The 26,208-nt window shown below is 37.6% G+C and overlaps 1 protein-coding gene and 1 long non-coding RNA gene across 5 annotated transcripts in view; one reads left to right on the top strand and one right to left on the bottom strand.

Moving 5' to 3' along the window:
* Positions 1-17,127, bottom strand: part of BCAR3 (BCAR3 adaptor protein, NSP family member) — an 80,070-nt gene extending 62,943 nt beyond the window's left edge. The window contains exon 1 of one of the 3 annotated variants that reach the window (XM_075508342.1): positions 17,017-17,127. Coding sequence is in view for 1 of the 3 variants with exons in the window: in XM_075508339.1 (XP_075364454.1) it covers positions 1,425-1,443 (19 nt within the window). In the remaining 2 variants the exon portion in view is untranslated. Of the gene's footprint in view, positions 1-1,424; positions 2,040-17,016 lie in introns of those variants that run through there. The other 2 variants (XM_075508339.1, XM_075508341.1) reach the window with 2 other exon arrangements.
* Positions 9,473-25,428, top strand: LOC142412697 (uncharacterized). 2 transcript variants are annotated; one of them, XR_012776591.1, is made up of 5 exons: positions 9,473-9,822; positions 20,961-21,013; positions 21,566-21,705; positions 22,704-22,872; positions 25,219-25,428. It is a non-coding gene; the product is annotated as an uncharacterized LOC142412697 (long non-coding RNA). The 2 variants fall into 2 exon arrangements; XR_012776590.1 differs by lacking the exon at positions 21,566-21,705.
* The last annotated feature ends 780 nt before the right edge of the window (positions 25,429-26,208 follow it).

Genomic DNA, 26,208 nt, shown 5'->3' with positions numbered 1-26,208 from the left:
CAGGAAATAATGAAAGTGATCAACCTTAATGGTGAAGAAAGTGAAGTTCAGGACAAATAACAGATCAGTTTCCTTGGATTTACTTTTTGGGTAGTAAGAGAGTAAGTTAGGGAAACAGAAAAAGCATGACTGAAAAGCCACTAAAGTTAACATATCATAGGAAGAAATAGTTAAAACTATAGCCACTATAAACTCAAGGTAGATTACATGTTAATTGTTCCCTAGAAGCAACGTAGTCTTCTTCATTAGTATAACAAAAACAGAGAGGATTCCTGCTCCCAAAAGTGGCTTAGAAGCAGCTTTCTATAACCTGTATTTTCTGCCTTTTTTTTTAAACAAGATAAAACTGATGCAGTAGCTGCTACAGCAAACAGGTCACAGGACTTTGAGAAGAATATTAAGGTTCAAGAACCGACAGCCTGTTATGATAAGGAGAAATAGATTGAGAAAGCATACGCAACAGTTCAAAGGCTTTAAGCTAGTATCAGAAAAAACATGAGTCTGTCAAACATCAAAAACTCCCCACAAGATTACAGCCAGATCAGTGCTTCCAAAGGGTCTTGAAGTGCTATCAAAGTGTTTGTGCTCTCTTTCCCTCTCCTTATATACGTCATACAATTTACACCCCCCCATACATCCTTGCACTGTAATCTGACAATCTATTTAAAATGTTATTTTTTAACTGCTTTTCTCAGGCAACAGAAAGCACACAGGCCAGCATAAGTTATCTTTGAAATTTCTCTGTTTTGAGATGAGAGAAACAGATAAACCCCACACTTCTCTTCATGAGTTTTCACACGTGCCTTGATGTCTATAAAAAATGCCATGAAAAAGTGATCATTAAGAAGACTCAATAATAAGTAGAGACCTCCTCATTTGGCGTGTACTATGAAGTTATCTCAGAAACTTAAGTGCCCAACCAGTTAGCTTGGTAATCCTGAACCGTATGAAGCCTTGACTTGAAATAAACATTCTCTCCCCATTTTGCTGGCAGAAATAGAGCACTTCACCAAGGTTAGTCCAATCTAAGCGTTTTTCAGCTAATGCTTCAAAATACAAGCTTTTGTTCCTCCTCTAGTATAGGAAGTCATTTATTATTTTGCCTGCTCCTCTGTTCCCACGATGTTACTGAAAAAAAAAAAAAAAAAAAAAACACCAAACAAACCCAAAACACAAAACCACCCACTCTAACTGAAAATGAAGTATTTAAAAAACCTTTTCAGCAGCGAGTATGCACTTAATTATTTCGAACTAACAACCGACTTACGGAAATTACAGATTTGGACAGAAAGAAGCGCTTTTATATACACTCCTCTTTAACCGACAAAAAAAAAAAAAAAGGACACAGCATTTCCTTTCGCCTACTCAGTGAAGTATCTCGGTATCTCGAGTACACCAGTGTTTTATACTTAAAGAATACGTACTGGATTCCATGGGATCCATTCCTACAAAATCTAAGCACTGGATGAAACGTCTCAGTAGTTACTGCCACAGCTACGGCACTTCTAGTGGTCCGCCAGTCAGCCGCCGCCTGGGCCAGCGCTCGCCCTGCTCCTCCGTTCCCTGCCCCGACAGAAGCGGCGGGACCGAGGGACGCTCACACACACTCACACACAAAACCGGCTTCTCATTCTCCGCCCGAGAAGACAACGCTGTCCCCACAGTTACCAGGCCGATCCCTGCTGCTTCTTTCCAGGCTTTCCGGGGATTAGTTGGAGGTTTTGTCCCGGCTAAGCGATCTCCTGGCAGCGAGTCCCGTCCAGGTCCGCCGGGGCTGCGGAGCCCCGCGGGCGGCGGTGCCGGGAGGAGCGGGCAGCCGGGCGGGAGGAAGGGATGGCCGGCCGGAGGCCGGACCCGCAACAACCAGCGGTCCGGAGCGCTTCCAGGAAATGAACTGGGGCGTTCTCGGGAGAGCCCAAGGTATGGCCGTGCCGCGGTAGGAGCCGGCGCATACACTTGCACCAGCCTGCCCTAAAGAAGAGCAGCTCGCGATAACTACGCGAAGGGTGACTCAACCGGAGCCTTCTAAGGGCGCCTTATCGCTCCCTCGCCCGGGCCGCGAAGCACGGACCGGGTTCCGTACCTCTCACGCTTTCAGCCCAGCAAACCAGACCGACTCCCGGGCGCCACTCACCTGCCGGGCGCGGGGCGGCGGCGCCGGCCGGCCCCGGCAGCCCCCCGCGGCCGTGCGCTGCGTGCAGCGGCTCAGGCAGCGCGGCGGCCGCAGGCGCTCTGAGCAGCACAGCCCGCGCCGAGCCGTGATTTACGGCTCTGCAACCACACCCCTCCGCAGGCTATTCAGGCTGAGTCTCGCCGAACCCCCGGCACACGAGCTGTTAACATGCAGTGACCTCTCCGTGCCCTTTTCCATGGATTTAAGAACTTGACTTCCGTAATTTCGCCTCCCAAATTAGCGCTACAGCAAGAATTAACAGTTTCCTAAATCCACCCTGTTCACGGGCAGTTCAGAGTCTACTACATACTTCACACACAATTTCCTTACATTAGCAGACTTCCCCCTCATCCCACCGTGTTATGTGAAGTTTGTGCAACAGGTTGGTGGTATAAGACACATTTTCTAAAACAAAGAGTCAAACAGCGGTAAAGGATCTAAAGGATCGAGAGCTATTGACAGAACACATGGCTAGTTAATCTCCTTTTGTAAAGTACACCCTTTAAAACAACCAGATAATTATAAATAGAACATTGATTTTTAACAAATTACCTCAGGCACCTTCAGCTGTACCATTGACTCAGCCAAAGGGCTTTTGCTTAAATTGAAATCAAGGCACACTCAGTTGACTTTTGAAGCGCCGTCTAGATCAAATTTTTCTTTAACATTTTATTTGTCTCTTTCCTGTTGGCTCAGTCTTTCAGGCTGCCTGGCCAACATTTCTCTGGTTTTGCCGCAGTTATTCCAGTTGTCCAGAGCAGTTTTGGTAACACTGTTCTTTCCCTCTTTTCAGCATTCATAAGCCAACATTCTGCAAACCTCTTCACAGCTACCCTACTGGCGTTAGCTTTCCAGAGGCAAATATTCCTCTGCCTAACCAAACATTTAATTGTTTTTGACATTAAATATTTGATGTCTACTAGTTCTATGGTTCTTCTGTTTTGGAAGATCCTCTTCATGCACTATTTTCATTTCACGTTAGTGTTCAATCCTTTCACTCTCTTTCTCCATTTTTACCAGGACTAGTTTTACTAAGCTGCTTTTTTTTTCAACTTCAGAGTCTGACCACATGAAGTTGCTGAAGTTGTGGTCCTAAAGTATCTAAATGATGAATGTCAGTAAGGAGCAGATAATTCATCTTCCAGGACCTCTATGTATTATCAAACCAATCATCAAAAGTAAATGAAACCGTGGCATTCTCACTCCAAACAAGTTAAGCTACATCCAATGGTGACAACAGCAGGATTAAAATTCCACACAGTGACTTACCATAGTGACATCTCTGGGTACTGCTGGGTAGAACCAGGACATCTACCCCTTTGTAGTCTGGGGTTTTATGCATTGTCCAGGACACTGAATTTTGCAATAAAATATGTAAGATCAAATATCTTACAGCAAAATGATTTTTTTTTTAAATGAAGCAATTCAAGACAAAAAGAGCACTGGACCTTCCTTTGAAGTGTAGCTAGAGCTTAAGAAACATTTAGCCATCAAGACAAGATTCTTTAGCCATCATGTATGTTGCAGAAGTAGGAGAGGAAAGTTCTTGGAAAAGTCTGGGAATTTTCATAGATATGAGTAGAATCTTTGCATAAGAAAGCTCAAGTAAGATGAAGTTTATAACATAAGAAAGAAAAAAAATAAAGGCAGAGAGTGCTCAAATATGCAGTAAGGGAAGAAGAGGAAACAGAAGACTAGAAAACTAAATTTATCTAATATACCAAGCTAAAGGAAGCTCACAGTGGTGTTTCTGACTGGTGCTCCCCTTCCAATAGCAACCCCACTTTGGTTCCTTAAGGCAGGCATGAGCAGTAGGAAAGCATTATCACTGTTGGTATTGCCACGCACCTTTTACAATAACAACTTCCAAAACAGAAAAGTTGAGGTAAATGTGAAAGACAACAGTTTCCAAAAGGATTCATTCACTGGTGCTAGGACATAAGTCACCAGTTGGATGCAGACTTCTACACTTACATAACTTTCTCCCCCCAAATTACGAAAATTATAACATCATACTGACACTGAACAGAACCTTGAAGTTAAGATCAAAATTCAAACCAATTTCACATAAAATGAGGCCTAAATGCACACAAAAAACTCACTCCAATCTTTTTTCAATTTAGTTTTTCCCCAAATGCAATGACATTTGAGCTACTGATGAGCTAGGAAAGCCAGCAAATCTTGAATAGCTGATGGCACTCTGCTTTTGTCATTGCCAGTTGTGCAAAACCAGGTAAGTATTGAGGACAGAGAGGTACCAGAAATGTTTCAGGCACAGTGACAGATTCCAGAATTTCACTGCCACAAGTAATCTATGGAGATTTCTCATACGATATTTCAGGCACAATCTTTCTTCAAAATATAGCTGGGAGAGGGAGGGGAAGAGCAGGAGGAGGAGAAAGGAACCAAAAAATCCAACAGACTGTGACCCCATCTTGGACACCAAAATGCCTCGCTAATATGTCCTGTGCAAGAAAAATGGAATTATGGTGAGAATACAGAAAGAGGATTTGAGATAGCTGGATTACACTTTCAGTTCTAGTATTCTGACCCACTTACTTCCTGTATGACCCATACTTACATTTTTGTAACATACCATCAGTGGTAAATATTTTTCAGGAAAGACTCTATAGTACTTTATCAGCTTATCAAGTGGAAGATGCTACAGAAGTGCACACTGTTATTTTCCTCATTGCATAAAGGAAAATGTCTTGCTTCTCTATCTAAACCATACGTTCTACAGTTGAGGTAAAAAACATCTAAAAGCATGCCAAAAACTCAGATCAGTTAGCACATAAGATGGTCTCTATTACCTGATTTTAAAAACTCAGGAAATTTTCAGGCACTGTAATGACATAGGAAGTAATGTCATGGTTCATTGTCATGTTTTATGAATAAGAACTAGAAAAGAAGAAGTAATTTCCTTAGTAACATGACTGGGTGCTAAGTAATGGGACTGGTAGCTGGGCAGCCCTGCATAAACTGTGATTACTCTTGCATGAGTCATTACATCCTTTTCCTAGGAGTTTTATTCTGTCTTCAGATGAAATTGAAAATTGGTCTTTGTCTTCACATATGACAATTTACACAACCCATCCTTGTACATACTTGATGCAAAACTGTTAAAGATAATTTGTCTGCATCCTGTAAAAATGAAGAATTCGCAGGACTGGCTGCACTAGCTATATTAGTTGTGAGTTACTTTGAATTAAGCTAGATTAGATTCCTTGTTGCAAAATTTTTTTTGTTTTCATACTTTATATCTACTTTGGAAATGGGTTCACTGAGATGTGGGATGAAGTCTGGAAGCACCAATGTCCTGAAACAAGTACACCACCTCTGTCAAGCCCTCCCCGTCAGTATTCCATGTTGACCTGCCACGCCCCTTAATCATCTGTTTATCAGCCATCATGCTATCTGTGTATCACCTTGCCACAGAAACATTAGTGGTGAAGTGCTGTCCTTTGTGACATCAGCCTAGGGGAGGCTGAGACACCAGCAGCATGCTGGCCATCGCTGGCCACGCACCACACACTGCTGTGGCCTTCTACAGTCACCCTTGACTTCTGCTTTCTGAAGGAAGGGAGTATGTACAGGTGCATCTTTCCACCTAGTGCAAAGACACTTGTACAAGCAGATATCTAAACAGATGCGTGAGGAGGAACATAACTGGGACCTAGGTCCCAAGACCTGTGATACTGTAGCTCGTGTACCTTAATTGTGCCCAGAGTTGTGTTTGCCAGTTCCTGAGAGACCATTTTCAAAATGTGTGTGGCTTATGGTAACAAAAGAGATGATGAGACAAACCAAGAGGATTCATTGGAACTTTTCAGTTTGACCTTAAACATCAGAATTCCAGTCTTCCTAAAATAACTGGGAGAAAATACATCTACTCTAAAAGCACTGCTGTGCAGCTGCAATGATAAAATGAAGAAGTAACCTCACAAGATGAGGACAGGGTATGCATGGATTGCTCACACAGCAGTTCTTGTAGATTTCCTGATAAACTAAAGTCAAAGCAAGTTTCTACTGTAGACTTCTTGTAGAAGAGAAAGGACCCAAACAAACCAAATGCTACATTCCCCTAACTCCCACAGATGCCACATAGAAAAAATAATGATCAGCATAACTGTTGGCTAGGAAATCAAGTTTATTCACTGGTAATTGTCAAAATAATCAAAGACATATCAGGCCAAATTAGAATGACAATACGAAGTGAAAAATGCTCTGATACTTGAAATCTGACAATATTGTGTTTGAAAACTATGACCTATGCAACTGTACTTTCTAAGGCCCCCCCCCCGGCTGCCAACTGAAATGGCAAGTTTAGTCAGCAGCTAACGAGACCTGCACAATAAAGCTACCAACATCCAGTCTTGCTATTTGGTTTGTCTTAGGTCTGGAGACACAAGGTCTTTCAGAAACTCCCAAAGAGCTATCTGTTATGAGTCAGAGTCAAGAAGCCTCGCGACCCCTAGCCTCAGAAAAGTTTGCAAGCAGAAATGTCCCGTAGCAGATCATCCTGGAAATAATGCTGTAGTAAAGCAGGAGAGTTTGAGGAGTTGTATAAACCTTAGCTCATTCAGTGACAAACTGGAGCATGAACATGCTCTGGCTTGCTGGAGTTTCTGGCTACAGCACATTTCATTTTTGCAGACCTGGGAGACTACAAACTGGGTACATATAACACCAGATGTCTGATCTTCATTTACTACTGGCTAAAAACTTTCGTTCTGACAAATCAGTATTTTCCAATAGGAATTGGTTTACTGTTAAACTCCTCTAATCTGCAGCTCACTATTGTAAATCTTAAGTCAGAAAGAAACAGAAACTTTTGGAAGGATTTGGGAAAAAATTTCCACTGTAGCTATCGAAAGTTCTCAGAGCTACAGAATTCCATGTGTTTTGAGTCACCTAGTATCAGCCACTGCTAGAACCAAAAAACCCTAAGTACAGCCCTTGTCAGATATAATACAAGAAAACTGAGTATCATCATTAACAAAAACCAATTAGTAATAAAAAAATAGTAAAAATAAATTATTGCACATATTCTGTGACAATAACATTTTGTGTTCCTCCCCTCCACCTTCAATTTGGTATTGAAATTCATGTCAAACAACTTGTACTGGCATAGATTAGACAGGCCTGTTTCAGAAGTTTGAAATACCTGGGTAAAACTGCACTAAAACCAGTTTTCTTTTATGGACTAGTTTTGGTAAATGACATATTAAACTGGGAAACAATACCAGAAAGAAGCTGGACACAAGGTTTTATGGGTTCCTTTTTACCAGGGGGTCTATGTTCCTCTCTTTGCTTCTAGCAGTGGAAGAACTGTTACTATGGAGCTAAGATTTCCTTGTAAGCTTCTGTTTTTCCATGTTTCTGTAAAAAGTCTCAAATACAAGAGAATTAACAGCCTCTCTTTGCATGTGACAGGTGTTGAGGAATTTTTCATTTAGAACATAACTGATGTAGAGACAGGATAAACAGAAGGCCAGAAAGAAGCAATAACAAATTTGGAAGTTTCAACAGATTAAATGATACAGTCAGAGGTGTATGTTTACAACTTTGTAACAGCATCTACATTTCTGACCTCCTCAAACAGAAATGGCAAAAACCTTCACATCCTTGTATCTCTCAGCGAGAGCAAAATAGACCACACAGGTAGCAATACCACCTCTAACTATTATGCAGATGAAAGGGTTCAAAGCAGCCTCCTCCATCTACTGGCAAAGCTACTGGAATACTTTAGCACTAGTCTGGAATCTGCCAGGTTGACACTACATACCACTGCTCCAAAGCACTCTGGTTGTGTTTGCAATATTTCAAAGAGAAGCAAAAAAACCAGAATGAGTAAAAGGGCTTTATGTGAGAGTGACAAAGGCAAGATATTTTGTTTTGACAAGGCAAAACCAGTTATGGGTTTATGCTAACTATTTTGGCCATCTAATAAAAACATGAGGGAGTCCCTCAGTTATTTTACACCTCCTTTGAAGAGGGACTTGTCTCTCTTTGTATTGTCCCAAGCATAAGCAAGGATCTGTACTGCTTGCTCATCCTCCTTCTTAATAGCACACATCTTAGGTCTTCTATATAACAACTGACAAGGAGAAGACCCACACGGCAGGAAAGCACTTCATATTTAACTTTACACTACTGCAGCAGGGCAAGAAATACAACATATGCAGAAACAGTTATTTAAGAATTTAAATGCAAAATCTCTTTTCCCCACCAAAAGCAAGAAGTTATGGAATATTAATTACATTTAATCTAATTCAGGTTTTGCATATTATTTCATATTCACCCACAATAAGTTATGTCAATGCATATATTTTATTTAAAACCACTAAGGCTGGCCTTCTTTATATGACAAATAAAATTATAAAAGATCTAAATATATATCCTATTAGAACTGCAATCTCTCTGTATAAGAAAACGTGTACAAAACAAAAAGAAAAGATTCTTTATACCTTTAGCCTCCCAAAGGAAAACACTCTAAGATGTTAATGAAATCACATTAAGCCATAAAATGCTATTAATCAGAATTCAGCTCAGTAAAAGAAGTTACTGGAAAAACAAAGTTCTAGCTCTTAGAACACCTCATAAAAAAACCTTCTTGTCACTTAGCTTTCTATATATCTTTCCACTCATAACTCAACCAATGATGTATAGAAAAGCACATCATGAATACTTACAAATGTACACAAACGTTTTAATAGTCAAATGATACAATGCTTTCCAAAATAATTTGATATTTAAATTCATGGTTATAAAGCAACCAAGAACTATCTTCCATGTCTGGCAATATCCAAGGTATTTTTTTATTGTATCAAAATAGACATTTGCATTTACATATTTACATTACTCTCTCTATAGGTAACATTTCCACCGCACTGAAGAAGCTGGTCACAATATGGTGGGATTCCTCAACCCATCTGAAGCACAATTTATTCTTTCACTATAGGTCATAAGAAATCATAATAAAACCACACTCCCAAAGACTCTAGCATGATATGGTAACATGATTAAATATCACTCTGTCCCAATCCCACATAGCATTAAACCCTGCTTCAGTTGTATTAGAGGATACTGAGAAAAACATGGTTCCTTCCTGGAGCACTACTCTGTAAGTACTGGGCTATAGCTTCCAGGATGCCTGTCTTGAACTGCTGATTGCTACAGGACAGACTGCTATGCCTCATGCTCTGGGAATGAAAACCTTTTTGTGTAATACAGGAGTCAGATTACACTTAATTTGTCATCAGTTTCTCTCATACCAGAAGAAGCTACTTCTAGAAGAGGGTATGTTATTTCCTGGCTTCTTTGCAATGCCAAACAAACATTTCTAAGACTACAAAAAGGTGCTAGATAGCTGCTGAGAACATTCCTATAAGCACAGACAGAAGCACAGCCCATATTTTGCTTTACTTGGGAGTGGTTAGTACCCAAATTTTGGATGCATCTTGATTCCATATTGGGACAAGCCCAGGCAAGCTGCAGGCCCCACCCTCTGACTCTACAGTTTCCCTGCAACATAAAACAAAAGGTACATCTCAAAGGAGTCACAGCATGCTATGAATACATGAATGGATACTGGCCTAGATGGCAGGACACCAAGGTCCAGAATGTGCTGCAGTGCACATCAGAAGGTAAGTCAAGATACAGTCAAAAGGAGTGTGGGAAGAGTATTTATGGCTCTTCACATTCATACCTTTTTGAAACTTCATTTTTGTTAGATTAAATGCTTAGAGAGTATTCTGGGAAAGCATCACTACAGGTTGCTGTGCTCTTTCATGTTTCACTTGACATCTACTTTGCCGCTACCTGATACAAGATCGTGGACTTGAGCAACTATCAGTTTGACTCAGTACACAGCCATGTGCTCTTCTGTTCATGAAACAGTGGTAGGAAGTATGTTCAGTAAGTTTTGCACTTAGGAAGAAAGTTTGCAGAAATTGGTAAAATTTTTCCACTTGCGTACTTCAATTTGCAAGGAAACAAAATATAGTGATAAGCCCTAAGCAAATATTTGAGATCATCAGGATTTACAGAAATCCTGAGAAAAGGAAACAAACGCTTTCTTGAAATTTGGAAGGCTGCACTCAAAAGACGAGATGAAATGTTCCACGCCAACTGCAGTTGTAGCTTTTAGGCCTAAATTCATTCCACCAGCTGTCAGCACTTGCTGAGTAATCTGCCAGGAAGTCAGCCATCCTGGGATATCTCTACAATCAACAAAAAAATATAGACACCTACATAAGGTAATTCAAATGGAAAGTGGACTGAATTATCTGCTGAATTCATCTGTCTCTTTCTAATAGCTAGAGGGAGCACAGAGTGACTTGCCTCCTAATAGAACACCTTCAGCTGTGGTTTCATGTTAGGCAATGGGGCTGTTTCAGCCACCAGGGCTCACCTCTGCTGTCTCTTGCTTGGCAATTCATACTTGTGCAAGTGTCTGTGCAGCTGAACAGTGAACTGGCACAGGGACTTGGTCTGGATGAATATGAGGGTTAAAAAAGTTGGTTTTCAGCCAGATAAGTTTTGCAATGGGTTCACCATGCAGCTGCAGGATAGTTTTAAGAACTAAAAGGAATGATACAGAGATGGGGAAAAGCAGCTAAAGGGAAGCTGAAGAGGGCACAGATTGCTTAGGCTGGCATTTTGGAACCCCAGCTTCAATTGAGGTCAAGAGTCAATGGCACAGCAGCCTTTCAGTTTTCTAACACTGATCAAAAATATCAGAGCCCCATTATTCAAAGCACTGATCTACTATAAAATTCATTCTGCTGGACTGAAGTGGTTTAACAATTTTGAATGGTTATTTTTCTACTGATTAGCTAATGCTACTCACGTCAAACCAGTTATTGTAATCACTTCCCTACCACTGGCTGGCATAAAGATAGCGTAAAAGCATAAAGGTAATAAATGTCGTATTGTGTACTCTGCCTAATTCAACAGATATGTGATCATGTGCACATATTTGTTCCAGGTCAAATGTGCTGCTGGGCATTATGTCAATGCACAGATCTTGGTATTAATTACTGTGGAAACACAGCCTGAGTAGCTAGAGTTAGACGGGACGAATGTAAATCTTAGCGTACTGAGACATGTTCTATTCAAAGCAGTTTCAGAACCAGATAACATTTTAGACAACGGAAAATGTTTTGACAAAATTTTCCAAAACTTAACCTCACTGTACAAAGAAATGCTTAGTCGTATAAAATTAACCTTGTGAAAATGCTTACATATTAAAGTGACTTATCACATCAAGCACTGTCTGGAAACTGTTGAACCAGCAACAAATACAATGCTGTTGTTTAAAGCTCAAAATGACAGCAAACAGAATAATATAGCCTTTGCTCTGTACTGGTAGGACATCAGTATTTATTTAATAGAATGGAAGATTTAAAAAAAATGTTTTTTCTAATGTCTGACTTAGTCCAGTTCAGTGCTGGAAAACAAGCATTTCAGTGTAACTGATTAGGCATTTTGCTCCTAGACACAGCACTCTGTCAAAGACAGACACAAAACAAAGCCATGTCATAATAGGCTGGAGACTAGATAACAACCATTAGTCCCTACTGTGAAAACAGAACAGTCTGCACTCATGTATGACTGAGTGAACTGATCTATTTTGCAGCCTTCCCAGAATTCTTTAATACAATAGGCACAGCTCTCTAGGATGTAAATATCCTGGCATAAACAGAACAACTCAGAGATCAATTTGGCTCTATTTTTTCAAGCACATAATTCAATTATACACTTAATTATTTTCATTAGCCAAAACCAGAGACTGAACGAAAACATTGCTCACCAAGATAAATGCCCATAAAAATATGAACCACCACTACTTTTACTGGAACTTAGCTTAAAGAATTCTAGCACTTAACTGCCAAAAAAAAAAAAAGACAAATGACATCGTGCTGTCACCTTGCAAGACATATGTCCAAAGGTCAAGAAATATACACACTCCAATTTGGAGATAAAAACGTTTGACTCAAATTCAAATTCACTGAAATCACCAGCAGTACGGCAAGATTAGATTTAGCTCAACATATCTGAAGCTGAACAATCATGAGTTATAGTTATATTAATAGAATTTGGAACATTCCAGTGAGTTGATTGAAATGTCACATAACTATCTATAAATCAATTCACCATATGAATGACAGTTTGAACAGTCCTTTCCTCTGAAAAAGTGTTACATTGAGAACTGTAATATATTCCTCACTCCAGTACCTGAAAAGGTTACAAAATACAGTCCCAAAGCCACATGAAAATAGATTCTAACTGAAATATGTCTAGTTTCACTGCAGTTATCAACTTGAATAATTTCCTAATCTGTTCACAGTAGCAGTTACAAAACCATCATATTTATATTCATATTTTAAGAAAGTTAAACCAATTGATTGTAGAAGTTATGTAATTGTTAAACCAATTTTGAACTCCTTAGAAAACATCAAGAAAGTACACTGATCTACTTGTACACAACCAGTTCTAGTTTCTTCTGAAAAGTTAAAGTAGCTAAACACATTTTATGAATATTCGATTTCTACACATGCTCCAAAAGTCTTTTTATCTTGACCAAGAGAGGGTAAAAGCAGGAATGTTAGCCAAGTAAATCACTGCTTCACATGAAATTTGTAAAAGCCTTAGGCAGTGATCTTCAGAATTATTGGGCAGACTGTGTAATACTCATATCTTGTTATCTTGTTAACTACTCTTAAAATATCCTGTACAATAAGTCATAGTTGAGTAACATCTCACTATATCCTTCCACTCAGAACAGAATGTCTTACAGGGCTTGTTCCAGCTCTCACAAACTTGAGTTGACTTTTGATACTGAACTGATAAAAGCATTATAAAAGCAACAAAAGATGTAGTGATCAAGTCTTAATTCATAGCAAAGTCCCAAATGGAAAAGGAGGGTCAGGACTGCCTGTGTAAGCACTCTTCCTCTTTCCTCACTAGGGATGAGGTGGCATACACACAAAATAGCTTGGTTTAGACCATTTGATACGAACTTTCCAACTGAGGAAGACATTCACAACAGTCTTCTGTCAATTATGGTCTGTTAACATTACTGTATCTTCTTAAGCTGAATACTGTGAGAGCAATAGAAAGTGAACTGAAAGTGGAGCTCTTTCTAAATGACAACTTCTAAAAAAAGTACAGGTTATATTATTTTTTAAAACCCTGCCAAAAGAATAATGTTTAGCTATTCTTCTTATTGTCTGTGTAAAGTACCCCTGTGATCTGTATTCAGAGCAGTATTCTAGGCTGAATCAGAGTATTCGTTTGTCATCTCTTTGTGACAGGAAAGCTTGGGTTGCCTTAACTCATTCTCTTAGAGACAACATGGAAATCTTACCTCTCTTTTTTCCTACCTCCTGAAGCAGCAGGGTATTGGAAATAATGTGTGTTCAGTGGACTTGATTTTCAATTCCCATTTTTCTAAGATCAACTTCTGTAAGATGGAGTAAGTTCTGTAGCAAATGCCAGAGTAAGGAACATACTATACCTATTAGTCCAGGAGAATTTACATTTCTTTCAGGCAGGTTTGCTGTTTCTGATACCGTAAGCTACGCAACAGCAAATGTAAGTATATTTATGTGTTATATGAAGCCCCTTTGTCGTGATAAGCTATGTTATTGAAGGAAGAATTTTTCTTTTAAAACATTAATTCATTGTCTCTCAATTTTTTCTCAGAACAAAACTGGTCAAGATAGGTGGACACTTTTTAAAAGCTATTACTCCTTTGAATAAAAAAATACCCCAAAAGTGCTAGTATGCCAATTGCACTTAAGCTAATGAAGGAAGATAGATCTCAGGGTGAACTGAGGGGCATAATAATAACGGAAAAGAAGGTTTTAGATAATCAAGAGGATATTCACTGTAATTAATAGATAACATGGGTTGTGACACTGTTTTGAAGAACATGAATTTCCAAGATAATGCATTTGGGTAATCAAACTTGAACTGTTCTCTTTTATTCCCCTTTCTCTCCACAAAATCATTACTATTTTATTTTCAAAATAAGCTGTTGAATAACTCAAGGCATTATTTATAAGTCAGTACAAAATTTCAATTTGATGTTGATTTATAAGTATGTACAAAATTTCATTCGATGATGACATCTTCCCGAGCAAAAAGAAAACACATCCAAAGCAGAAAATTTACAATCAAATGTATTTCTTTTTATTTTTACTGTTCTGTATTTTCACTGTAAATCAGATAAAGAGAAATCCATAGGATCTACTCCATTTTTTTATTGGCAAGTCGTATTACTAAAAGTGGTCTTTTCTAATGGAGATTTGACAAGCCAGGCCTAGGACCCTAAAATACAAAATCACAGTGTTTCACTGTGTAAGACAGACAATTGACACAGATTTCTACTCTAAGTGAGCCACTGTTTTTGAAATTGTCATTTTTACATATTTCTTTCAAACTAAAACCACTGCAAAAGCATGACATTCTTTGATTTAGACTGAGTAGTCCTCTAATTGCTGAAAGCCTCAGTTCTTTATTTCACTAGCTATAACTGTGTTCAAAAGCTGTTAGGGAAATTTAGCCATGCCTGAAATGTCATATTAAATGTTTCTCAAATGATACCTCATATGTATCTGATGATGTGAATGAAGGGATTTGAATAATTATTACTCTTACTTTATCCCTTTCTAGGTTTACTCAAATGCAAAAATTGGTACTAATGATGAATTCACATTTCAGTAGAAAGGATTTTTCAGCTTTGGCAACAGTGACAGAAGCTCCCTTTGCTTCTCTCAAAAAAACCCCAACACCCTGCCCCCCAAACCCCAAAATCATGCTCCAAGAAAAAACACATACAAAGAAGTATAAATGCAATATGCCTGCTCTTCAAACTTTAGTAAAAAGCTTGTAAGGAGGGACATGAAAAGGGTTGGTGTGGTACTGAACAGCATCTGCTCAGGGTAACACAGTGGGAGCATTTTGGGGTTTTTTTAGTAGCTTTAAAGAACTTGCTGCATTTTGCAGCAGACAACACTCATATGTGGAAATTTTGGAGAACAGGAGAACAGTCTCCTGCCTTGAAGTTTTCTTTCTTCATTCAAGATCATAAGCACTTTCTGGTCTGGCTTAAGAACTGGCTACAGCAGTTGACTGAAACCCAAGAACTCTGTCTTCTACTGCCATGAATTTACTACTTAGCTAAGAACAATTTAATTCAAGAAACTGTGCATCACTGTCCTCCTCAGCAAAATGGATATAATCATACCTTCTACTGCAGAGATAAAAACCCCAGTGTAAATAGTTATTAGTAATTATTTTTAAAAGTAGAAGACATCAAAGGCAATTACTTAGACTTTCAAGAACTTAGAAGCTTGGTTCAACATGGTTCTTAAGCGTATGCCTAGCATTAAGCAGGTTAGTATGTGAAGTCAGGGTAAAGTCAGGCATTTTCTCAAATTAACGTTTTGTTTCAGGAAAATACTCAGTTTGGCTGAGCAACTAAGAAATTATAGAATGCTTCTAGTCTACAGATATTGCAGAACTGAAATTCTGACTCATGGCCTTGAACTTAAAAAAAGTCCATTGTGTCCAGAATGATGCACTAAGCCTATTTTTAATTTTGCACTTCAGCAAAAACTTTTTACAAGCAGCTTTCAGGCTCAGTAAGCTGTAAACTATCTTTGCTAAAGGGGTTTTTTTGTTTGTTGACTGTCAAAACAGCTGTCCCATGGCTCTATATTACTGTCTTCTGTGTTACAATGGTAGTGTGAATCACATAATAACATTTTCCAATGTGCTTCTAAGTTGTACTGACTGAGTCCATTTGGGAAAGTAGAAAATGCTGTCCTTTTCCTAGTTGTGACAAATTCTACTTATATTTAAAATCCTTTTATTTTTATTTTGCTTGGATTATGAGATTACCATGACACTCATTAAGAGCTCTGGTATACAAGCAGCACAGATGTGACACATAAGCCAATTTTAAATAAACTTTAATGCCACTTCATGAAACTTTGATTAGTGACAAAAAAAATTTGTAGAAACTTTGTTTAAAAGTGAATCCAAGGATATTTTGGGTTGATGAGAATATTCAGTTGTATTTTTTACATTTATTTTCTGAATTATTTTCTAAATTACATTTATTTCTGAATTTTCTGAATTTATTTTCTGAATTAAAACATGTCAAAGCAGCATTTAATTGAGGATATAGTATGCAAGTGTCAATAAATTTGTACATGGATGATAAGAACTGAAAACACAAAATGGAAAATAAAGAGGAAATTTTTATCAAGTAAGACCTGTGGGAAAAGGACTTCCTAAGAATTTCTAAATAAATGTATAGGGATCTTCAACATGACTGATGTAAGGTCCTTCTGTAATGTGGTATTTGCTCAATAGAGAAGATTATTCTTAAGCCACATAGTATCCATTTACCTATAAACAACTTCATATAACAATTGGCACATAAGTTTATGTTTTATCTAGTTCTGAATTTTAAGAAACTTTTTTTAACTTTTGCAGAACAAAAGTTATCTATGTGTTCTTGCTTTGGTGAACATGCCCATTTGTTACAATCTGAGACAGCCAAGACTAATACAGGACAAGCAGCATTAGAAACAGTAAAATGTTCATTTTATCTAGCTCACCAGTAAGTGACTCTGTTTCTCTGTGAGTTTTAGTACACAGTTACAAAAGACATTGGCTTTATTTTCCCCTTTCCTAAGACAAAAGCAAACTATCAGTCTTTAGGTTTTTTGCTCCAACATCATATCACGGAACATTAATCACTTGCATTACATCATCTTGCTTGACATTTTCTCAAGAATTTTATTGGAAAAGCCAATTCTTACCTCTATGCCACCATATTGTTCAAAGAGTGTGCAATATTCTGCAAGACAAAGCTGGGTCAGCCAGTTAGAAATGGGTAGATACTTCATTATCTATTCCCTCACCTCACAATGCCTTTTACTCTGAAAAACAAAACCAAAACCCAATTAAAAATAATATTGCATAGGATTGTTAAATGACTGAACAACTCAGAAAGCACTTAATAGCATGTAAGTTCTACCATTATGGCCAAAGAGATTAATACTTTCTTGGCCGCTTGGTAATAGGTAGTTATCTATGCATTAAGATTATTACATTTAATTCATTGTTTCATTGTAATCCTCATACAAACATGGAATGTTAAAGACTATATTTTGTTTAGCTCTCACAGCTGAATTAATCTTTTAGAAGATGAATCAACAGTCACTCAATACTGTAGTACAAATTAAAAAATACTCAGCCCCTCAGCCCTTGTATTCAAAGAGAATGTTCCTCAATATGCTCATTCAGTGATAATGCCATTCTTCTTACATGTGTAACACATATGACAAAATGTACAAAATGAAGAGGAATAGCAAAAGATGCAGTGTTATCTGTAGGAATATGAAGGAAGTGAATGAAACTGCATATTCTGTAAGACAGTCAAAATGAAAAAGATTCTGTGGTGGGTGTTTGTCCAAGATGTGAACATAGCTAAAGTCAACCTTTATAGAGTATTTCTCAACAAGAGCAACTGAGAGATTGTTACAGTTTGGTCTCCATCATGATGTCATCTGAATTTGAGTTATCTGTAAATAAAAATACTTGTTGTTACCTTTTTTCCAGTTGCTGAAATGAAATAAAAGATAGACATTAAGATGGAAACGATAGACATAGGAAGACAAAAGATAGACGCACAAAATATTCTCCCAACGCCACTGCTCTATATAAGCAGTTATGTAAGATCGACATAAACAAATACTTAAGCTTCCAAAGAATTGCTGAGTTTGTGAAGAGATTTCTATTTGCAAGTTTGAGCATATCCTAAATAAATTCAAGGATGCCCAATTCTGAATCTGTAACTTGTGACCTGAACATTTCCTATCAGAGCACTGTTGCCAGAAGCAGGAAATGCTCATGTTCAGACATGTAGTGTCTTCAACCATATGTTTTTGATACATTTTTTCATTTGAAGATTTTCCTCTCATCTATACTTCAGGAAAAGTACTTGCTCATTAGCTCTGTATAAACCAATTGGAATTATGACTTTCCAGCCACAAACCACTTGTTCCAACACATCTGTCTGCTCTGAACATGTGACAAGAAGCTGCCCAAAGGCTGACATGTTATGGTCAGCAAAGAGCCAGAGTTGCTTTCTGTTAGACAGATAAAGCTGTTTAGCATTTTTATAATTCTTGGAACACTAGAAAAGTGTTGAAGCTTTTCTTTTTATTTTTTTTTTAAAGAGAAATTGCAAAACCAAAAATACCGTCCTGCAGAAAGGTAGGCGACAGTAGCAGCATTACCTGTGTTAAAGTACAATACATTCCTAGAAATATTTTGAAAACATTTAAATTAGAACAAGTATTGTTAGTAAGACACACAATGTTTTGGACCAGACATGGTTTTGGAAGCCACTATGAATTTTGCCTCAGTGGTCAACCTTGGAAACAAGTCAAAATGGTTACACTTCAGAGACACATACACCATTACACTGCGGAAGTTGTATCCTGGAATCCTGGAATTTGTCACTTCATGGTCTATTAAAGAAAAAACCCGCTAATTGGCAAATCACGTTGTGAAATCCCTCTATCCTCCACCGGAATACTCTGCTATATTACTTGCTTTATTGCAGGTTTCTCATTATTGTGAAAATATTGCAGGCTATAGATGACAAGGATACATCTAAAGAATGGTGATATTATAGTAACTTAAGAGTATCTTGTGGAGTAACATCGATCAGAAAATCTCAACATTTAATGGACACACCACAAAAGAATTTCTTTGAGGAACGCTAAAGCCACAGAGAACATTCTTATGTGAGGCGAGGACAAGCTCAGCCACTGAAATATTTCATTTATTGGCTTGCTTTAAACAGGTACTTTCAGATTGCAAGATGGTCAGCATGAGAGGCAGACGATTTTCAGGGAGATAAAAGGAAAACACAGCTAGTTGGTTAGGACGTTAGTAAAACTGTGGACAAATAGCTCTTTTCTGGTTCATACACTTCTAACTCAGTCACAGGCTTTAATTTTGTTGTCATAAAGGAACTTGTTTTCAAAACTGTTTAGCAACTTCACTAGGAATATATTTTTTTTAAGACTACAAATTTTATATTTCATTTTGAATATTTAGCTTCCATGCTAGTACATGACAACTAAAAAATATCTACAAGAATTGGTGGATAGTGGCCACACTTCTCATTCCAGAACAAAAAGAAATTCAGCACTAAGCATGAAAGGAATCCCAGAATTTCCACAGAGCAACATTCTTTTTAAACAATATAGTGATAAACAGTGGCTACCTAATCTTACTTGGCCAGCTGCATTTGTTCTGTTATTAATTTACACCAAATGAAAAAAAACCCCACCAAAATAAAACAAAAAACAAGCCCCCTGCCTCCAAACCCCCATACCAAAGGACATTCAAGTGCAAGCAGAAAATGATGTTAACCTTATATGACAAGTTACTAAGAGATACAAGATTATTGTTTTCAAATATACTGCACTTACACCTTTGAATGTGATTGTTTTATGGCATACTTTTATGTGCTAGTAAGTCTTTGTTGACACCTGCGTAGTTTTTTCCCTACTGTTTTAATGAAAAATTTGTTCCTACAAGCTGAAGGAATCTCCTTTCTCCCACCAGATAACTAATTGCCTTCCTGATCCTTCTGCTAATGGTAGTTTTGGTGAAGAAAGTTAACAGAAACTTTAACTCAACATCTCTTATTTAACCAATATTACACTGTTAATTGGATGCAGGGTACAACCTAGTGGTCAGGACACAAGATATATTCAGAGCCTGCTCAAGGTTAAGAGTAAAATGGAATTACAAAATAAATTGTAAAAGACCCTAAATATATAATTATGAGAACTGGTTTTAGGAACAGCTAGTTTCCTATTATTCTTTTACTTCTACAGTGTTTATTTTTATTTCTGAAAATAGGATTAACTCTAAGGTAATGCCAACATTTTTTAACATCCAAAATACGATTATAAACACACCAGCAAGGTGTGTGGCAGATGTCGGGCACATATTTTTTCCCCACTGAGAAATGAATATCCTTTCCAGAGGAAGGAAGGAAACAAAAATATAAGATGACAGCACGTATTGGAGGGTGATACAAGATCTATGTTCTATTTACCCATTCTAAACACTGTCACTTCCTGTACATCTCAGGTTTCCTGCAATAAAGAGATCGTCATAGGTTTAGTCAGGTCACCAGATTTTTATGGGATAAAACCATGGTTGCTCCATGACTTGTTTCTATTTATTCAGTGAGACTTTTTCTTCTGATATTACTTAACAAGCTCAAAAGTGAAGTTACAGTATTTTGAAATCCTTATGTAGAAGGTCTTGCTGCAGTACCCACATCATTTATATAATTTCAGGGGTTTTTACATCAAAATAAACAATTCAAATCCAACCTAGGTTTGTACAGTTCTGTTTCTGAACACCAGCTGCTCAGAGGCTTTTATGAAATGAAGTTGCTGCCAAAAAGTTATCAAATGGGTAATAACGGGAGGTTCCTACGGTGGCACTCTGATCTACTGAACTGAACTTAGCTTTTACTTTTGGAGTGCTTTTCTGTATTATCTTAGAAACATGCTCACAGTTGCAGCCATACATATTGGGGCATATTTGAAGCAAAAGCACAAAGAAAGGTGTTTTATATGTAGCTTTTAGATCCAACTGTTCATATTGCAATGCTTTACTATACTGATAATTCATTAGTTTTCTTCTTTCCTCTATCACATTATCCCAGAACTATCAAAAGATGCTGCTGCTGATGTTGGCTTGTTATACTCCAGACACAAGGTAAGTGATATGTAATACCAGATTCTTAATTCAGTTATGGTTTCATCAAATTAGCTTCACTGTAATTTTTGAAAAGTGAGTATGTGTGTATTACGAAGACACCAAGGTTGAGCAACTCAAAATCACTGTGTGGATATAGTAAGTATTTCAGGGACAACAACTCATGCTCCTTTTTCAGTCTCCCTTGGGGATTCAGGCTGTAATATGACAAGGAGCAAGCCATGTATCATGGTGTAATCCTGTCCCCACCAAAGTTACTCAGGTGAGCCAGCAGAGCCAGCAATTTAATCTCTTCTGGAAAGTCATTTCTCTTATTATGCCTTTTCTACTTCAGCAAAATTGACTTGTATTGTACTTCCAAATTTAGACTAGCCTCCTGCTGTGACACAACCATTTATTAGGAAAAATGGATTTATTGGACACCTGCATGAGTAAGAGTTTTCTTAAGGATTTTAATCACTTGAACTTGGCATGCCTTCCTAACTAGCTCCCTTGAATCCAGGGCCCATCAGTTTTGTTTTCAGATGTATTCAGATGTACTTTCATTTTCAGATGCACCTTTATCTTCCTCTGGCATCAGTGGAATCAACAAACTCTCTAAATTACTGCCTTAATAAAGCTGATCTTCCCATACAACAATCTGTACACCTCAGGTCCTGTACTGTGGCGCTAAGTAGTAACACCGACCGAAGGTCTGCTCTCTTTGCTGATCACATCTTAACTATATGGTTAGCTAAGAAATTTAGACAGGTATTTCTTGAATGTTCTATTGTAATGCATGTTTGAATGGCAGAAAGTTTCTGCCATTGGAGTGCCAGTTTCTGAATGCAGCAGAATGAAAAACTAGAAAAGCTGGAAGTGGTCATCATGCTTGTGATGTCACCTCTCCGAGATTTTCCCATCTTAATACAAAAGAACTACCTTTTCTTTTGCAGCTCAGGTTGTATTTCTCTTTCTCCTCTCCCGTCTTTAAATGATTTGCCAAGTGTAAAGCATGTTGTCAGTAGTACAGTTTCAGACAGTAAATCAGTGTATTTTGGAAAAAACTCAGAAGCTGACTGTTCTGTAACAGGAATACTAAATGCAGAGTGGGAAAGTCAGAAGATACCAGTCAATGACCCAAAGCTTGTTTCACCTTTATGGCAGTGATAACATCTTAGTGAGAAGAGTAACCTTCTTCTCTAGGATTTGTTAATACAGTAATGGTAAACCACCATAATTTCTGTGAGACTTGTTCTAGCCTACTGCCTTAAATGGAAACCAGAAATTTTCTAGTTAAGAACTGAGCATGGTTCTCCTAATCTAATAAGGCTATGGGTTGGTAATGCACTGATCAAAACCAGTGTATTATAAAGCCATCCCCATCTTTTCTGCTAGCAAAAAGGATAGGGCATCTGCAAGACAGGGCAAGAGACAGACAGGCAGCAGAAATACCTGAAAAGCAATCCATCAGCAGAACCAAAGTGTCAGACACTGATCAAACAAATACTGGCACTGTGCACTAGACAATCCAGAGAAACCACTTATTGTGCCAAGGACTGTGGCTGAAAGGAGTGGGAAACTATGACTAAAAAACCTGTTTCCCCTACTGTGTCAATCCTCTTGTATTCACAGAAACAGAGCTTGGTACGTTGCATATAAACTGGATGACATCAAAGATAAGCTACCACTGGTTTTTTTCTTCACATAGGAATGATATGCAAAACCTTGAAGTTTTGGTTAACTCTGCATGAAAAGGAATAATAGGTGACAACTACTTATCATGTACTAATAGTTACAATCAGATTCTATCTCTAGACTTCCATCAAAAAACATCTTACAAGGGAAGAATTACCTACATAAGAAAATGTCATAGACAGGTATGTGACCTATGTACAAATCACATGCAGAGGGCATCAAGGGTGGTGAGAGGGAAAGGGAGAGGGAAAAAGAAAGCATAAGAACATAATGCGAAAAAAGGCTAATGTTCTTACAATGATGATGGTTTAACAAAGTAAAACAAAGAAATAAAAATGATCATAGTACCTCTGATAAATGCCTGTTATAACATGTAGAAAACACACAAGAGGAGGAAAATAATGGAAAAAATGTGGATGATCCAATTATTTTACTTAAGACAACATAAAGACATGCAATTTAAGTTCAGAAAATCTGTGGCCTAGTACAGTGAAATACATACTTCATTCTCTTGGAAACCAATTACATCCATACAGTCTGGACCTAAACTATTAATGCCTTCTGCACTTCATGAATCAGCTGTTGACATACAACTATTCTCAGTATCATGTAAGCATGCAGAGTTAAAACAGTAGTAAAAGAGCCCAGGTGCTATCACAGTACTAGAAAAGGAGAAAATAGGAGGTCAAGCTATTTCCATAAGGCAGCATGTGAACAAAGTGGAACAGGCAACTGAATAGATCTCAGAAAAAATCTGGAAGTATACATATGGGGGGGAGGGAGCATGAGCAGGTACTCAGTAAGCTTGACCACAAAAAGAACATAAGTAATCTACTTCGTTGACTCTAGTGTTGTTCATATTACAGAAAGGAAAAAACATGCAGTCTTACAATTAAAATATCTATATGAAGGCAGTTGTCAAAAGAGCATACGCAATAGTAATTAGCAATTTCTAAAATATCTGTCAAACCACCTATCTAATGTACTTACTTTCTTCATTTTAATAATCTCATACTGTGCTGGGAGGAATTAACTGAACAGAAAGAACTGAACAGAAGGAATTAACTGAAGAGAAGAAAGAAACTAAAAGGACAAATTACTGAACATGAACCTTCAGTGCAAATGTTATCTGCTAGAGCTAGCAAGGTGTTAGCTACAGTTAGGTTTATTATAAAATCTAAATTTTTCATAAGTAGTATCACACAGCTGAATTTTCATCATTACATTTATACTTCTTCCAGTGTATTATTTCAATTGGTGGCAATTTTTACTGAAACATAGAAAAAAGTATTGAGAATTTCTCTTTCAGATATCCAATTTAAAATAGATTCCGAGACTGACATTCCTGTGTAATGAGTCACATCAGCTATTTAAAATAAATGCATTTGTACGTATGGAGAATGCAAACAAATACTTACTGGGGTTTTAAGTAATTTGGGGTAAGCTGGTAGAGTCAAAGCAACCAGCATCCTAAATATTATCTGCCTAAGCAAATAAATTAGACCACTCCAAAGGCACTACGCATTCGCACAGTGCATACCATACTGCTGGCAGTATACAGTAATGGCTGACATAAACTGTGTTAAACTACTGTTAGGTTGTATATCACATTTTTGAAAAATTTAGAAATATATTTGCATTTTCAATTTTGCCTTTATCTGTGCTGAAGAGGCAAATAACAGATTTTTGTTTTGCTTTGGCAGATAAATTAAAAAACTTGAATAACAAAATTTGTTTTGGATCAAACAAACAAACAAAAAAAGTCCAAGGTCTTTAGCTAACTGATATGCATTATTTATTTGTGTTTAAGATTATTTTTCCTTTTTTTTTCTTCTACCCATACCTCATTAAAATTATTTCAACTGAGACTCTGGAATATAGCAAAACCTATAAGCTAACATAAACTGATTATTTACTTGTACTGTCCACATAAAATGTGGAGGTTTGTTGTCCACAAACATGGAAATATCTTGTCTATACCAAATGCGCACTTAACATATTGTAAAAGAACAATTTTCTTACAGTTCTATCAAGCATTTAGCTACTGTGCTTTCAAGAGATGCGAATAAAAGCTGTAAACATGAATAGAGAAGAAATGTATTCGTATTCCAATAGACTGTCTAAACACTGCTTTGCTTTTCTCTGTCAAATTCATTTGACTACAACCATTAGTCTTCAGTTGCTTTCAGCTATGGTTACATGTCTGGTGGCAGCAATGCTGAAGCCAGTTTATGTAGCTACCATCTATTACTAGCCTCCAACTCGAGGTACTTGTTTCTCCCTTGCACTGATTTCTTTGCTGTGCCAGCATTAGCATTTGCTTGACCATGCAGTGAAGGGGATCAGAGACTTGATCTAGCAGAGAAAATGACCCAGAAGAAGGAGTTGTTATTTCAGGTCAAATCAGGTCCCTTATTTCCTTCACTGTACAGCCACAGAAAAGCTTGTGCTGGCACAAAGCAAGCAATGATGAAGTGGTCAAACAGCACAAGTGCGAATGAGACATCTCCTCTTAAATTCTGCTACAGGTTATGGACTCCTCTGCCATCCAGATGACAGTCTGCATGTAAACATACACCCTTTTAATCCATTCTGAACTGCGAAATAAAGCAAGTGAGGCACAGACTTCCTTATTTCTCTCAACTGTGTTGTGGAAACAACTACAGCAAAGGGATGGGGAAGACAGCTGGAGAGTGGCAGCACTGTAAGTCATTGTAGCTGTTTGATTCAGTGCAAAAATCAAGGCCCTTAGATGAGAGAAATAGTAAAGCTGCACGGAAAACTTCAGTTCTGGTTTGTGATACCCAAGAGGCTTAAACATCTGTTTTCTTTTGCTCTAGAACAATCTGAAAGTCTTTTTAACATATGAAGTTGATATACATCTCTAAGCAGTCCCCTTCTCTTAATGAAAGAACAGGCTTGATTAAGGTCTCTGTCTCTTTATCCCACAGGAGTCTATGCAGAAGCTGTATTGCTGAAAAACTACCAAAACATACATTTTACAAGAATCATATTTCATGATTTGATTAAAAGATGAGTAGTGGAAAACAGTATGAGAAACAAAGTAAAACTGTGTACCACCAAATGTACCACTGTCCTGCAACACTTGAGTGGCAAACAGATCAAAGGAAGCACTTAAATCCAAGTACTAACTGTATTACATTGGATTTAATATACAAATGAAAGCATGTCCCATTAGAACTTCTAAACCACCATATTTTTCAGTTATAATCAGTATTTGCAACATAAGTGTTAAACAGAAAACAACTAAACAAAAAAATCCTAAGACGGTACACATACAGGATTTAACTTTATCCCCTCTTGCCTCTTTCTTGGGCTTTCTAGACATCCTGGCATTTCATTTCAAGCTTTTCCCTTAACTGTGACTATTAAAACATAATTTAAAACTCTGAAATTCTCAAGTTATCACAATATCCTATGGAAAACATGAAATTCAGAACAATTGTAATCTCTATGAAATGCACTCAATTTTTGCCCTAAATGCAAATGACAAACAT

This window comes from Mycteria americana, chromosome 7, assembly GCF_035582795.1.
Source record: "Mycteria americana isolate JAX WOST 10 ecotype Jacksonville Zoo and Gardens chromosome 7, USCA_MyAme_1.0, whole genome shotgun sequence".
Classification (NCBI taxonomy): Eukaryota; Metazoa; Chordata; class Aves; order Ciconiiformes; family Ciconiidae; genus Mycteria; species Mycteria americana.
Note: the sequence above shows the minus strand (reverse complement) of the source record. Positions and strands in the feature narration are given on the sequence as shown.